This window comes from Peromyscus leucopus, chromosome 1 (assembly GCF_004664715.2).
Source record: "Peromyscus leucopus breed LL Stock chromosome 1, UCI_PerLeu_2.1, whole genome shotgun sequence".
In the NCBI taxonomy this organism is placed as follows: Eukaryota; Metazoa; Chordata; class Mammalia; order Rodentia; family Cricetidae; genus Peromyscus; species Peromyscus leucopus.
Genome location: NC_051063.1, coordinates 7,201,347 through 7,218,842, shown reverse-complemented (window position 1 = coordinate 7,218,842; position 17,496 = coordinate 7,201,347). Strand labels below are relative to the sequence as shown.

At 35.8% G+C, this 17,496-nt stretch overlaps 1 protein-coding gene across 1 annotated transcript; it reads right to left on the bottom strand.

Annotated features, from left to right (window-relative positions):
* Nucleotides 1-5,555: 5,555 nt before the first annotated feature.
* Nucleotides 5,556-6,500, bottom strand: LOC114684283 (olfactory receptor 5B12-like). The gene has a single exon (XM_028858791.1). The coding sequence runs from the start codon at nucleotides 6,495-6,497 to the stop codon at nucleotides 5,556-5,558; it is 942 nt and encodes a 313-aa protein (XP_028714624.1). The 5' UTR covers nucleotides 6,498-6,500.
* Between the last annotated feature and the right edge of the window lie 10,996 nt (nucleotides 6,501-17,496).

Sequence of the window (17,496 nt, the reverse complement as noted above, 5' to 3'; positions counted from 1 at the left end):
CCACAGGTTGTCTTACGAAGTACATCTACTTGTACTTGCCTATATGGGGGCTATGGTGTTCTCCCACTCTTTTGCTCTGGTTACATTAAGGACAGAACTTTTCTCCCTGAGCACACTTCTGCATATAGAATCTTGAATTGAGAATTTCGAAGATTACTCATTTCTCTGAATTTTTCTCTCTTCATATTCATTGTGAGAGATGGTTCATACCTTATCTTGACCAATAGCTAAGGTTAGATTATTCTTGTTACATTATGGCCGTAATTTTGAATTCTTTTTCAAAACAATAGAAAATGTTTTAGTATTAAAATTAAACCCATTAGAGTCATTACTGTCCATATACCATCTGATCACTTCATGGATACTGACTAACATTGAAATTATGTTTTAGTGTAAAGTAATCCTAAATATAATACCCAAACTGTTCACATGTCAAATGGATGTAGAAAGAGCCATGTCCTCTTAATTCCAAAAAGGGAACAATAATTTTTGTATTTTGAATCTTATAAAAAATTTTAAACACAATATAATTTGGAATTCCACATCTTTATAACAACATTTACTCCATAATCTGTTGTTTATGTGAATACAATGTGGAAGCTGTTGAGTGGTGCTGTAGAGCAGATAAAATAGAAGAATAAAGATGATAAGATGGATAGAAGCATTGTCTGTATTACAACTATTTTCCATTTCTTGGCTTTCTTTTTGCATTTTTGTTTCATCTGTAAAATAAAATTATCAGGTGTTCCATACACTTTTACAGTTCTGACTGATCATGGTGGCACAATGTTGTGATACTTAGTGTTCTAGGGATATGCAAGTAGTGACACAAATGAGTGACATGAGTCAGTTCATGTGAAGAACATCAGTTCAATGTACAGAATCAGGAAATCATTTCCTTTGCTACATGTAGTAGAGCTATCTTGTGGGACAGAATGTGGCTTAGCTCTATCAAATATCAAGGCAGGGACAGCAAGCTTTCTCCTTATCTCTAGAATAGCAGTGCCACAAGGTCAGATGTCTCTGTGTGCTTATGATTGTATATTGGTTCTTCCACCTCACTTTGGTGGAGATGGCAAGGGTGGTTAGTATTTTTCCTGAGGTAGCTTATGAGACATGGAGAAATAAAACTTTGGTGGGAGAACCTCGGATTATTAGGCCCTCAGTGGCACATCTAAGTCATGCAGCAAAAAAAGAAAAAAAAGTCCTACTAAGTTCTCTGGATAAAGCAACTTTACATCTTCCTCGCACATTTTTACTTTGTGTAAATGATATAAATTATCTGAAAATATTTTTCCTTCTATGAAAAAATTCTACTTACCTTACCAATGTAACCTTGATGTAATAACCCTTTCTTTTCTTTTTTTAATATTGTATTTTAAAATATTTATCTTTTTTCGATCATTTTCAGGCTTGCCCACACATATTTCAATGCATGATGTTTGTATCTGGTTCAATCATAGGACATAAAAATTGCTGAATTCTCTTGAACTGGAGTTCCAAGCAGTTGTGAGCTGCCATGTGTTGAGAACAAAACCCTGGTCTTCTATAAAGTAACAACTACTTATAATTCCTGGCCAGCTCACAAACTCCTCTTATTTTCTTAAAAAAAGATATGGTTATAATAGTTGTACAAATTCATTGGTTACAATGTGATATTTTGATACATTTGTTCCTTGCCTATTACCCAAAACAAAAGGGAAAATGAAGATTCTTATGCGTTGCATATAAGCAGTAAATACTAGAAATTCCACTAATGAAATTTGTTACAGCTAATAAATGCAGAAGATGTGTATGATACAATGATGAACACAAGCTCAGTTGGGTTTCTTTTTATTAACAATGTACAATTCACATATGAAATTAAGAAATTAATCTCAATTATAATAACAATAAAATAATAAAATACTTTGAATAAACTGAATAAGAAGAAAGTGCCTACAAAATATACATCATGAAGCATGATTAAAGTAAATTTAGAAAACAGGAAACCTAGAATACATGTATGTATATATACAATTGGAAGTCAGTTATAACAGGAACCTTGATAGAACAAGAAGATATCAAGAAAAACTTCAGAGAAATGTTTCCTGAGTGAGGAATAATCTGGGGTTTTTATTTTGTATTTTATTTAAATAATCAGAAGTATTACTTATTCCTAAAGTTTATAGTAACAATTTATTTATATATATATAAGAAAAAAATATATATATATTAAGAATATATATATAAAGAAAAAATGGAAATGGATACTGAGAGAACAATCAGTTTATACCTGGGACAAACCACCAAATAGACTATCCAATCCCACTTGATTATATATATGGCTCAGTAGTACATGCATAAAAGAGGAAGACGTCATGAATTTGAGAGGAAGTTGGGAGCAAGGAAGAAGCTAACCTGGAAAAAAGGGAATAAAAATAATATAAAGACAGAAGTCATTTATGAAATTCTCAAAGAAACATAAATAAAATTTACTCATATTTGACAAAAAGAACCAGAGGTTAAAAAAAGGACATGTGTCACACACAGGTAGGCTACCTTGTCCTCCCTCCCACTCTCTTCCACTCCAGTTCCCCTAATCTGACAGCTGTTTGTCAGAGAGAACACTCTTCCTTCAGCCTTTTAAAATTCCTTTGAAACTCACCATTTCCCAGGCCTACTTGCTTCCAGGGATACTTTAGCCAACATAAGTGCTTTTGCACTATCTCCCCATTTTCATTCCAGCTACTCAAGCCACATACAACCTTCAATATTTAGAAAAATCCTACATCCTCTACACAGTTTGATGAGTCTTCTTGACTCTAGATCAGTTGTACTATATCCAAATTCCAGGCCAACCCCTGTCTTCACATCTGTATGCAGATACAACTTGATGATTCCCTGGAACCGTATTTGCACATGCCATCCCCAGTCCTCTTGCTTTATCCAGGCAACATAGTCTGAGGCATCCTAGAATCTCTCAGATTAGACACACAACCAACAAAAGAAGTCCACATGCTCAGAACTCATCATAAAAACACAGACAATGTGTAAGACCAAAACCATCTATGTCCCCTAAAATTTTTTGTCCTGTAGAATTGTATTCTATGAAATTTGTCTAGATGAACACCAGGACAATGAAATTTAAAGAAAAATCATAAAACTTGTGAAATGGTTCAAAGCATTTAAATAAGACGTCAACAAACAGTTTAATGAACTTATCAACAAAAAGCAATAAATACTTCATTGATCTCCCAAAAACCCCTAACATATGCTTGAGTAAGATAACAAAGACAACATGGGGGTTTGAAATCTGATTTTCATTAAACATATAGAACTATTGAAGAAAAGTATAGCTGAAATGAAGATGGAGTAAAAAAAAAAACTCAATGGAAACCTCGGAGTTGAGTACATAGTCATCATGAAATTTTTGGGAATACCTACCTACTGGGAGAGAGAGAGAGACAGTTCTCTCTAAAATGTAACCACAGATAAGTTTACCACACCTTTATCTTTACCACATCCCAGTTTAAGCCATTTATTCAAGATTATATGGAATACACAAATTTGGTATTGAAGTGAAGAAAAAACAAATGACACATAATTGGATGGGTAGGGAAGAAGAAATGTTGAAAAAGCAGTGGTGAATATTATCTCAATACATTGTATGAAACAGTCAAGGAATTAATAAAATTTTTATAGAATATTTCAGAATTTAACTGTGATATCTATCCATTTATCTATTTATCATCTATCATCTATCTATCTATCTATCTATCTATCTATCTTCATCATCATCATCATCTGTCTTGTCTATCTACTTATCTATCTATGGTTTACCATCAACACAGCTCTATTTGATGGCTATTCTGAGAGGTAAAAAATGTTTATTCAACCAGACAGAGCCCTAGTGAAAGACTGAAGATGCAATTCCAAGTAGAGCTTGCTGAACCCATGAGTTTAGTGGTAACTGTGATTACACACACATGTGTGAGGATTTGTCTAAAGTAACATGGGTGTTGCTAGAATAGATTCACTTTTAGAAAGCCCACCCAACATGGGCAATAACTCAGAAGGAAATCTGAATTTCTAGAACTCAATAAACAACTTACAAAAAGCTTGGATTGAGAGTCTCTTCTTGCTAGCATTTTGTAACTGTTAGAATTCTAAGGACCTGTTTTGTTAGTATTGTATCTTTATAAGGTATGTACTCACTCATAGGAGGATACTAGATGTAAAACAAAGATGACTAGACTTCTACTCACAAATCCAGGTAGTCTACCTAGAAAACAGGACCCCAAGAAAGACACGGGGATTGCCCAATGACAGAGAAATGGATGAGATCTACATGAACAACCTGGACATGGGTGGGGTGTAATAAAGGTCAAGGGTTGAGGGAAAGAGAGCTTAGGGGAGTGGGAGATCCTAGCTGGATCAAGAACAGAGAGGGAGAACAAAGAATAAGAGACCATGATGAATGAAGACCACATGAGAATAGGAAGAAGCAAAGTGCTAGAGAGGTCCACAGAAATACACAAAGATACCTCCACAATAGACTACTGGCAATGGTCAAGAGACAGCCCGAACTGACCTTCTCTGGTGATAGGATGGCTAGAAACATCATCAAATGACTGAGGGAACCTTATGCAGAAATCCATGGCCACACCCCAGGTGGAGCTCCAGGAGTCCAATTGGCTAGAAAAAGGAGGGTTTGTAGGAGTGGGAACTGTTGAGACCAAGGTTGGAAAAAGCACAGGGACAAATAGCCAAATGAATGGAAACACATGAACTATATATAAACCAATAGCTGAGGAGCCCCCAACTGGATCAGGCCCTCTGGATAAGTGAGATAGTTGATTAGCTTCATCTGTCTGGGAGGCATCCAGGCAGTGGGACCAGGACCTGCCCTCAGTACATATGCTGGCTGTTTGCAACCTGGGGCTTATACAGGGACACTTGGCTCAGCCTGGGAGAAGGGGACTGAACCTGCCTGGACTGAGTCTACGAAGTTGAACTCAATCCTCAGCGGATTCTTTGCCCTGAAGGAGATGATAATGGGGGATTTGCTAGGGTGAAAGCAGAGGGGGTGAGAGGAAGAACAAGGGAATCTGTGGCTGATATGTAAAATTAAATTAAATTATAAAATAAAATTAAAAAAAAAGATCTGCAAGATTCATTGTCATGGTAGGTCTTTTAAGGTTTTTTTTTTGAGACATATGAGCTTTTAATTTTTTTTTATTTCTTTGTCTTATATCCTCTCTCCTCTTTCAAGGACCAGGGTTTCAATTCAGGGGAAATAGTTATAGGAAAAGCAATTCACATATACAGTGTGGTGTTATGTGGGGTACTGTAATATATAGGTTTAGAATCTTTGATTTTTAAAATTAAAGTGCTTTATTTCAGTAAAAAGATATCCAAAATTATCTGTGCCTAGTCAGAATAAAAAAAGAATGAATAGAAAATTTTAATATATTAAATATCTATTAAGAGAAATTAAAGTAAAAAATAATTTTAACAAATATATATATGTAAATATCTGTTTGAATTTTTATATAATTTTCAAGGACTTATACTTAATTGACTAACTGTAGCAAAGACAGTGCTTTTACCAAAACCTTCTTAAAGGCATTCTTGACCTCTTTGTTTCTCAGGCTGTAGACAAGAGGGTTTAGCATGGGAATGATCATTGTGTAGAACACAGAGGCTACCTTGTCAGTGTCCATGGAGTGACTAGTACTGGGTTGTAAGTACATGAAGATTATTGTACCATAGAAGATGGATACAGTGGTGAGGTGAGATGCACAGGTGGAAATGGCCTTCTTCCGGCCCTCAGCAGAATGCATCCTCAGTATTGCAACAAAGATAAGTAGGTAGGAGCTTAAGATAACCAATAGAGTTAAAGCAGTATTGAACCCTGCCAGCATAAAAAGAATAATTTCATTATTATATATATCAGAACAAGAAATAGCCAGCAATGGGGGAATATCACAGAAAAAGTGGTTAATCACACTGGAATGACAGAAGGAGAGGTGGAAAGTGAAGACAACATGTATGGAAGATTGTAAGAGTCCACTGATGTAACAACCAGCAACAAGCAGGGTACATTTTGTAGTTGTCATGATGGTAGAGTAATGCATAGGTTTACATACTGCTACATAACGGTCAAAAGCCATTGAGGCAAGCAGGAAACCTTCAATAATTGCAAAGGCTATGAAGAAGAACATTTGGGCAGCACATTCATTGTACATAATCTTGTGTTCTGATAGAAATCCTTCTATTACCTTGGGAGTGACAGCTGAGGCATAAACACAGTCTACCAGTGAGAGGTTACTGAGAAAAATGTACATGGGAGTGTGAAGTCGGGAGTCCAGGAGAATCAACATAATCATCCCAAGGTTCCAGAGCAGTGTGGTCAAATAAATAACAGTGAAGATGATAAATAAAGGGACTTGCAACTCTGGGGCATCTGTCAACCCCAAAAGAATAAATTGAGTCATCTCTGAAGTATTCTGCATCTGTGTTATGTGGGAATTATGATAGACTCCTAGAATGAAAGGAGGAAGTGAAAAATTATTCTACATAGAACTTATGATGAAATTTTACATATGACCAAGTTCTCTAACTAAAATGTGAGCATCATCTAGCATGAAGGAGCCTACACTGGATATACATCAGCTGAATTAAGTCACTTATCTGGGATTAGTACAAATGGAGACTGTTACTTCTTTCACTATTAATAGAGTTTTTAATTAGAAAACTAGGGTTTCTTATAGTTTCCTGGTATGAAATAATATTTATATTAGTAACCCAAAAATTACTGATTTGCTATTTGCTACATCTTACAAACATACTTGTCTATAATATACTAAAAGTTACTTAGCAGCAAGAGCAATGTAGTAACATACAATTAACTTTGCTATTTTTTAGTAGCAAAACTAATCTAATGTATTTCTCATCTCTGAAAATTGCACCAAGTTTAACTCACTAGCTCCATCTATGCAGTGATTTTAGGGGCTGTTCCATGGATACTCTGTTTTATCTCTAGTTTGCCAAGGTCTTCTTACCTTGGATTCTTCTCTTTGAACCATGGACCTGATGATAACGGCTTGGTATATGAAGCATATTCTTTGTGAGGTTTAGATATACAGAAACACATAAAAATCTAAGAGTGTAGTTTTTCAAAAAGTAAAAGGTATTTTAATTACTCTCTTTACATATAATGGACTTCATTTTTCACAGAGGTTAATATTTTCTATTGCTATCACAAACATCTGTTTTATTTGTGTTTGAAGAACAATAGATTACAAAGGAATAATGAGTTATATTTTTTCCCTCTCAACAGAATCTATGTCTTCAAACAACAGGTATTTTGGTGTATACTGTACCATTTCCATGGTGGATCAAATAACACCTGACTATGCAGCTGCATCTTAACCTGAGAGCTATTTTCAACTTTAGAATCTTGGGGATACAGATTCCTCTAAATTAATAAGCATTTATATTCAAGGCAACAGACAATGTAAGTAATGTTATTCTATTAAATGGCCATGGTGAAATTCATCCTTCTTCACAGGCTATATCTGCACCTACATTAGAAGGAATGTATAATTTCTTACAAGTTATAAAAGATTCTAACCATTTTAAAGCGTGTAAATCATACCCAGTACCTTCCTTGCTCTTTTTCATCTTTTCCTGGTTTCTTCAGAATGTTCAGCACACAGTACTAATGTCTAACAGTTGATGCTCCCAAGAAAAGGGACCTAGCATTTGACATGTCAAATGCATTTTGAAAGTCCTACACCTTTCTGAAATTAAAAATGAACTATAATATGTGGACTTCTAATGCCATAGAACATTATAAATATCAGAAAATTACAATGTGGTCTCCCTCTGGAGTGAAACTATCACCTCAGAAGCTAAACGTCCTTAGAGAACAAGGAAGTCTGGCTACCCTATAGCAGCATAGTAGTGCCAAGGGCAGTGGTCCAAGAGTGAAAAATTATTTGTATTATTTTGTCTATGATTCAGCTGCTGCCCCTTTCTACACATTAAGTTGCCTTTTTGTGAAACTTATGAGATAAAAGTGACTGAGTATTTTATACCATTTACAGATCTAACTACCTATACATATATATTTGTTATTACTTACTATTGTCCTAGGAACACACCCCCAGAAGTACAGAGGTGGCATGTGAAATATCTTCTATGTATAGCATAGACCTAACATCCTTATCCAGAAAAGCACTTTGCTGTTGTCCTTCTCCAAATGTGCAGCTCTGCTGTGAAGTGGAAACTGATAATGTACTATTGCCAATAAGAAGACAGAGAGCATAAGCAGTATATGTATCTCATGGGGAACTATATACTTTGAGTGTCTCTGGAGATGTATGAACTTACATTGATTCTTCAGCCTGACCTTGATGGAGACAGCAGAATATAGTGTTCATATTCTGTCTAACAGCAATTATGAAGACATTGGGTAATAGATATTTAGAGGGAAGAGCCTTCCTTTATTAATTACAGCTGCTCCACAACCAGATTGTGCACACAAAAAATTGAAAGTATCACTAAATTTTTACTTAAGTAAGTTTAGTAACTTGTACAAGTTTTCTGATATTAGATTTTCTCAAACATTAAGAGATGTCCCCATGACAATTTATTCTCTCATTTTAAGCATTGTAAAAGAGAGATACATTTTTCTTATCATGACATATGTAATTTGGGTGTGTATTTTTTTCTTATGTATTTAAAAATTTAAGATTTCCTTCATTCTCCTCCAGGGCCTACCTTTGCAAATTTCCCTCAAATCCCCACTGAGGCTTTATCTGAAACTCTCCTGATATATCCTCTTTCCCACAACCAATGGCTCTGTTTATTCTGACCAATCAAACCAGAACTCAGCTGGCCTCTAGGCTTCCTATAGGACCCACCTTATTTGAAATTCCCACAGTTCACCTTCTGCATTTCATCCAACCACTCCACACACGAGACATCTCATGTATAGCCAGGTGAGTCTCCCTGTCCTTCCTCTTCACTCCTTCTCCACAAAGCTCAACATCATGCCCGAGTCCTACCAAGCTGGTTTCCAAGCTTAGTTTGGCGTCCTCTGCCTTCAACACAAAACATCTGTAGACTTTGCACAGGACACTATCTAGCTAGTTATACCCCAAACTAAAAGAACTTCCTACATCATTTCTGACCTATACCCAGGTAGATCTAAGTTCATACCACAAGGTTGGACAATCAAGAGAATCCTGAATATCAGCTCAATTCCTTCTGTTCATCTGACTTCATTCCACCCAAATCATTTTCCTAAACCTGCCCACACATCCTCCATTATTCCTTAACCTGCTCAATATAAAACTTAGAAATAACTAAACAAAACCACATTTTCATATATCATTGTAAAAATATCAGAATGTGAATGATCATGACTTTTCTTCAAAACATATCAAATGTGTAGAGATGTATAACAATGGGAATTTCCTATAATAATATCATGACACAGAATTTAAAAGAATAATCACAAACTACATCAATGAATTCAGGCAGTTTTAAGAAGACACCAAGAAGCAGTTCAGTTAAATTAAGAATAAATATCTTATGGAGAATAAATAACTGAGTAATGAAAATACAAACAGAAGGCAGATAGAAATAAAAAAAGACAGTTGAAGAATTGAGAATAGAATTCAATGTGGAGGTGGAGATTTAAACACTGAAGAAGATTAAAGCTAAAATGAAGATGGAAATGTAATTCTAATAACTAAACTAGAAAAAGCAAAGAAGTTTACTCGTGTAGCCTGAAGCCATTCTCTGTCCTGCCTAGTCCTGCAGTCCCATAGCCATTTATAAAATAATTACTCACAGGCTTCATATTAATTATAAACTGTGTGTCCTATGGCTCAGGCTTATTGCTAGCTAGCTCTTACATCTTAAATTAACCCATTTTTATTTATCTGTATTTTGCCATGTGACTGCAGCATTACTGGTCTTTTGGCATCTTTTTCCTTGGGTGCCTGAAAGGTGTCTGACATGCCTCTACCCTTCTTTTCTCTGTATCTCTGCTTGGATTTCCCTCCCGGCTCTTATTTTGCCATACCATAGGCCAAAGTAGCTTTATTTATTAACCAATGATAGCAGCATATACACAGCATGCAGAAAGAGTGTCCCACAATATTTCTGCTTTTCTGTCTAATGAAAAAGGAAAGTTTTCATTTTAAGATAGGAAGATTACATATAACAAAACAGTTATCAAGTAAGAATTACAGATACAATATTTAGTCTTTTTGTATTTGACAAGAATAAAGAAAGTATTCAGTCATCTATACTATCTCTGTGAGTGTAAAGTTTCATGCCTAATTTATCTTTTATCAAAATTAAAGAAAATTATAATCATAACCATCTAGTCTTCAACTCCATCGAAGACCCCAGAAGGATATAATATTACCTGTGTAAACAGGAAGTACATTGTAAGCAATTCCAAAACATTAGAAATGACAAAAGACATCTGGTTGCCTGGATAGTCACCCAAAGTTCTTTTCTAACATTGGTGCATCCATCTTCAGCTTATATGCCTAGAGTATCTGGAACAATTTTCAGTGAAGCAGGGAATTTGAAGAATTGTCCCACCTATTTGGCAAAGGTCGTCAGTCACTTTCTTCTCTGTTCTGCAGAATGTCTGGCAGTTTCTTCTGTGAAGCAGGAACCTGAAGGACCATCCTGCCTTGTTTTGGCAAAGTTCAGTGGTCACTTTCCTATGGGTCTTGTGTGTCGAGTTTGTATAACATATTGTTGAACAGTTCAGGCAGTGTCTTGGCCTAATGGCTAGCCTTTTCCACATTGAAATCAAATTCCATAATGAGTTTCTTTGATACCCATCACCTGCTTTGAAGTAGTTGGTGCTGCAAGTAGCCAACTTGTCTCACTGTCCAGAAAAGCCTAAGTTCTTAAAATACTTTAAATGCCATATTCTATAGTTCTTTGAAGTTTTTGAAGATTACCTACCAATCTAAAATAAATCTCTGCATATCTGGGAAACCTGACTAACATAACTATAAATTCAAGTATTATAGATTACTACTAATTTGCAATGATTATACAGAGAACACATGGGAAATTTCCTTGGCTTATTGCCAAGTAATAGAAAAATCTTTCTTCAAACCTTTGTTATTAACATGTTTTTAAAGAAAATTTGAGGCTTCTAGCACATTTCTCCTCAATAGCTGATCAATTTCATCATTACCTTGTGCTAAAGTGCATGGTAGGCCTCTAAGATTTCTGAAATGTGTAATATACCATGGATAGTTTCTATTTCTGATTACATGTTGTCATTGAATAAATAACAAAGCTAATTTTGAATCATTTGTAATAATTTTAGCAGTTTCAATGTGTAAACCAACACTTCATTCATGTTGAGTGTTAGTTACTATAGTAAGATGTTTTTGAAAATCTAATAATACCATGAAAATCACATATAATTCTGACTTTTTAAACAATCATAAGGATTTAGAGACACTTTACTTATTTTTCATGACATACCTTGTCTTTCCTAATTAAATTATATCAGTAAAGAATGTAGGGACTCCAGAAATTCGTGTTCTTTGTACTATGTGAGAGAGACTCCAATATATATTGAAATTTCTTGCCTTGGGCATAGTTATTGTAAAACTCTCCCAAGAAATTAGTTCAAACTCTTGTCAATGTTAATTTTTTCCAATAATGAGATTTAACATTGATAAAGTTACCACAATTTTTGATGGATTTGTTCCTGTTAATCAGTGAAGACTCAATTTTTCTTTCAGAATCAATTCAGAAAACTTTTCTTCATAGGTCTTTAAATTTTTATTCTGTTTTTGTAGTAAAAATATATTCATTCCAAGATATTATCTTTTCTCTGTATAAGAATTCCTGAGAAGAATGAGTAGAATATAGTATGGCTGGGATACAATTAAATCCTGGGTCCAAGTGATCCATATATGCATCCTGTAATATCTTCTCTACTGAAGCCAAATCTCTCAGTGCCAACTGATAAGATAATTTTCTTAGACTATTTAAGTCCTTATTATCTTGTCAGGTTTGAAATAAATTACTCAGTTTTGAGTTGTTAATACAATTGCAGTTCATGGCCATTTAATATCTCCCACAAATTTTTGAAAATAATTACCAATTCATAATTGATTTCTTTTAATTTGTACTTTCTATGGTTGGACTTTCTGTGAATGTATCTAATATCTGAGATAGAATCACCTATTTGTTTTTTGTTTTGTTTTGTTTTTGCAATTTGCAATCCCTAACAAGGCAAAATTTTCTTTACTTCATCAAATATTTTTTCTATGTGTCTGCATCAGGTAGTAAGAAATTTTCCATATAATGGTAATTCATACATTGAAGAAACTATAAATTAATTATTTTTAATGGTTGTAGAAGATATTGACACAAAGTAGGGCTGTTTAACATTCCTTGTTACAAGACCCCTCTACTGCTATCTTTTAATAAGTAGGCACTGTGAAGAAGAAAAAATTCTCTATCCTGCTGTGGAATAATGCTTTTGTACACCAGTTTAATAAAACGCTGACTGTTCAGTAGCCATGCAGGAAGTATAGGCAGAACAAGCAGACAAGGAGAATTCTGGGAAGAGGAAGGCTGAGTCAGGAGAGACCAGTCCACCATCTAGAGAGCAGCATGGAATGGCACACAGAAAAAAAGTTGAAAAAAGCCACGGAAAAAGTGGCGACATATAGATGAACAGAAATGGGCTGAGTTTAAGTGTAAGAACTAGCCAGTAGTAAGTCTGAGATAATAGCTGAGCAGCTCTAATTAATATAATCCTCTGTGTATTTGCTTGGGTGTTGTGAGTGGGAGAGATGTGTTCCAACTGCCAGCCACCCAGGACACAGGAAAACTTCAAGCTACACTATCCTTTTCTTGTAAAGGTATAATAAAAAAGGAGTCTTTTAAATCAATTACCATAGTAGATGAGGAAGGCAAGGTAATTCTAGGCTGTAAAGAGCACATTGGTTGGATCAGCTTACATACGGCTCTTAGATCTGTTACTATTTTTCATTTTTCAGATTTCTTTTTATTGACAAATATAAGACAGTTTAAGGACTTGTCGATTCTTTAATATATTGAGAATTAGCTCCTGCTCCTGTATCAGCTGTTCTAGTGCCTGCAATTTCTCTAATGTCAAAGGCCATTGCTCCACCCATACAGGTTTGGCAGATAACAATTTTAAAGACAGAGGTGTTGGCACATTTGAAACACTAAGCACTGCTGTGCCCAGTTTATTTAAAACCTGAATGATGGGTGACTGTTTTTGATAATACATTTTAATAGTTTTCTGAGGAGCATTCATTATTTTATGGTTTGCTTCTGCAATTGGAGGAATGTTAATCTATGTTTTCATTGCTGTAACAAACATGTCTCCATAAATTCATTGATGGTAGCCACATATAGCTTTAATTTTTGTATATGTCTTTCTGACCCTGTACCCTTGACCCACCTTGTACTTTGTTTTACTTGAGATAACATTCCAGTCCCTTGAAGTTGAATATTTACCAAATGAAGAGGTCAACTGCATGCCACCATTTTGGTGACATTGCTGTTACATTTGCTCCTATGTACCTTCAATTACAATGTAATTTATTTGCATTTTTGGCCTTGGTCTTTGATCATTCATAGAAGTTCATCAAATTACTTCTTTTTTAGTTTTTACTGATTTTTTTTTTGTTTCATCTACTGAAGTTCTTTTGTCCTTGGTCACATCGAGATCAGTCTGGTTTGCGAAAACAGGCATTTAGTCTTTTACTTGCTCTGTGGATGAGTTTCTCCAATGCTGACAGGGAATGATTGAACCAAATTTTATATTGATATTGGGAGAGCCCCCTTAAGTCATTTCCTGATAGCAAATAGTTGTCTTGCCCGTCCCTTGTTGATCTGCATTCACTAGTCCAATCCTGGCCTTTGCCATACTTTCTGCATACTCCAGAAAAATGGAGATTTCTGTTTGGATTATCTCTAGAAAAAACATTGTTACCAGGCACCCCTTGCCTACAATCTCTTTTAAATGGCATTTATCACAATTAAAACATTTGACATTTTTATTTTTTTAATATTTTTAGAAATTACCTCTTCTCAAAGTAGCATCATTAAGAGTAAGATCCAATATCAGCTATATTTCTAGTCAATTCATTTATTGATGCTGGTCTTTTTATCAAAGCCTAATTCCCCTTTGTATTATCAATTAGCATTTTCAAAAGGCAAACATTTAATTAATATTCCTCTAGCTGGGCAGTGGTGACACATGCTATTAATGCCAGCACTCGGGAGGCAGAGGTAGGTGGATTTCTGTGAGTTCAAGGCCAGCCTGGTCTCATAGTGAATTCCAGGAAAGGTGAAAAACTACACAGAGAAATCCCATATCAAAAACCCAAAAAATGAAAAAACATTCATCTGATTTCTGGACCTGATACTATTCTATCAACAGCTGAAGTCAATGTTTGTAAAAAAAAATAGTAAATGTTTCTTGTGAGACTTGTATAATTTTAGTAAAAGTCTCAAATCTCTTTCCTGATTCTGTAACCTTGTCTCAAGCATTCAAAGCTGATAAATGGCATAAAGCCACCTTGTAATCACAAAGTTTACCCTGTCTTCAAAATTCAGCATATGGGCTGAATTGAAACTCAGAAACTGGTCTTGGGAAATATGAATACCTCCAGCCCTATTTTGTTGTTGTATGGCCTTAGTTCCATATTTCCACCATACTTGCCATTGTAACTGAGGGTCATATTCCAATATTGCTGCTGCTAAATATTTTCCAGTCTTGGGGGAAAATTCTGTTCTTAGTTCTTCATGAATTTAATTTCTGCTTCACATATGGTGAATGCATATCACATGAAATGACCACTTCCTTAAAGCTCCTCAAGTCTAAAACTTCTACAGGATTTCATTTAATTTTTGAATAACTTCAGCGCCATTTATCATCTGCTTTTCATTCTTGTATAATCTGCGATTGGTTTGGTAATAAACTTGGGCCATTAGTCTTCAGTTTCACCTTTCAGTGATGCAGCGGTTCTTGTCTAAAGTCCTCGGTCTGTGTCTGAGTATATTTCTTGTTTTCATTGGTGGTTCATTCTAGGGCTTGTATCTTATTAATAGTAAGTCTTATGAAGCTTGTATTTTATTAGTTAGTTTCTTATATTTCACACAGTTATCAAATCACCTTTTTAGGGATAAAATGAAATTTAACAAGCTGATAGTAACTATAATTGACATTATGTCAATCTCAGCTAAGTCAGTTATCCATTCATTTTTCTTTTTTAAGCCATTCATATTTGCATTATGCAGAGTCCTAATTTCATGCTTTGTAATATTCTCTGTCCTTAATGTGAGAAAGGTTTTTTTGAATATAACCAAATTCTCTCCTTAAGATTGCCCATTTTTTCACCAGATCTTCTGACTTTTTAATCCACTGCAGGGTTTTGATGCAATTGTGGCTTCTTTAGTCTGAACAAAAAACCGATTGTATTACTTTCCATACCTTGATACATGATAACGAGAGAACATCTGGAAATGAAATATATTTATTATTATTATTATTTTATTGTATTTTACAATACTATTCAGTTCTACATAACAGCCACAGATTCCCTTGTTCTCCCCCTTTCCTGCCCCCCTCCGCTTCCTCCAACACACCTCCCATTCACACCTCCTCCAGAGTAAGGCCTCCCCTGAGGACTTAGATCAACCTGATAGACTCAGTCCAGGCAGGTCCAGTCCCTTCCTCCCAGATTGAGCCAAGCGTCCCTGCATAAGTCCCAGGTTTCAAACAGCTAACTCATACAATGAGCCCAGGACCTGGTACCACGAGATGCCTCCCAAACAGAACAAGCCAATCAACTTTCTCACCTATTCAGAGGGCCTGATCCAGTTGGGGGCCCCTCAGCCTTTGGTTCATAGTTCATGTGTTTCCATTCATTTGGCTATTTGTCCCTATGCTTTATCTAACCTTGGTTTCAACAATTCTCGCTCATATAAACCCTCCTCTTTCTCGCTAATTAGACTCCCAGCGCTCCACCCGGGGCCTAGCCATGAATGTCTGCATCCAGATTTCTCAGTTCTTGGATGGGGTTTCTGGCACAAATATTAGGGTGTTTGTCCATCCCATCACCAGAGTGCGTCAGTCCCAGCTGTCTCTCGGCCATTGCCAGCAGTCTTTTTGGGGGGTATCTTTGGGAATTTCTGTGAGCCTCTTTAGCACTTTGTTTCTTCCTTTTCTTGTGTGGTCTTCATTTACCATGGTCTCCTATTCCTTGTTCTCCCTCTGTTCTTGATCCAGCTGGGATCTCCCACTCTCTTTCCCTCGACCCTCGCCCTTCTTTGCTACCACTCATGTCCAGGTTGTTTATGTAGATCTCAGCGATTTCTCCATTATTGGGTGATCCTTGTGTCTTTCTTGGGGTCCTGTTTTCCAGGTAGCCTCACTGGTGATGTGAGTAACAGTCCAGTCATCCTTGTTCCACATCTAGTATCCTCCTATGAGTGAGTACGTACCATATTTGTCTTTCTGAGTCTGGGTTACCTCACTCAGGTGGATTTTTTTCTAGATCCATCCATTTTCCTGCAAACCTCATGATGTCATTGCTTTTCTCTGCTGAGTTGTATTCCATTGTGTATATGTGCCACAATTTATTTATCCATTTTTCAGTTGAAGGGAATCTTGGTTGTTTCCAGGTTTTGGCTATTACAAACAATGCTGATATGAACATAGCTGAGCAAGTGCTCTTGTGGTATGATTGAGCATTTCTTGGGTATATGCCCAAGAGTGGTATAGCTGGATCTTTTTTTGGGAGATTGATTCCCAATTTTCTAAGAAAGTGACATATTGATTTCCAAAGTGGTTGTACAAGCTTACATTCCCACCAGCAGTGGAGGAGAGTTCCCCTAGTTCCACATCCTCTCCAGCATAAAGTGTCTTCAGTGTTTTTGATCTTAGCCATTCTGACAGGTGTAAGGTGGTATCTCAGAGTTGTTTTGATTTGCATTTCCCTGATGATTAGGGATGTTGAGCAATTCCTTAAATGTCTTTCTGCCATTTGAGTTTCCTCTGTTGAGAATTCTGTTTAGTTCTATAGCCCATTTCTTATTTGGACTGTTGGTTGTTTTGATGTCTAATTTCTTGAGTTCCTTATATATTCTGGATATCAGTCCTCTGTCAGATGTGGGGTGGGTGAAGACCTTTTCCCATTCTGTAGTCTGTTCTTTTGCCTTGTTGACCATATCCTTTGCTCTATAAAAGCTTCTCATTTTCAAGAGGTCGTATTGATTGATTGATTGTTTCTCTCAGTGTCTGTGCTGCTGGTGTTATATTTAGAAAGTGATCTCCTATGTCAATGCGTTCAAGACTACTTGCTACTTTCTCTTCTAGCAGGTTCAGAGTAGCTGGATTTACGTTGAGGTCCTTGATCCACTTCGACTTATGTGATAGATATGGATCTATTTGCAGCCTTCTACACA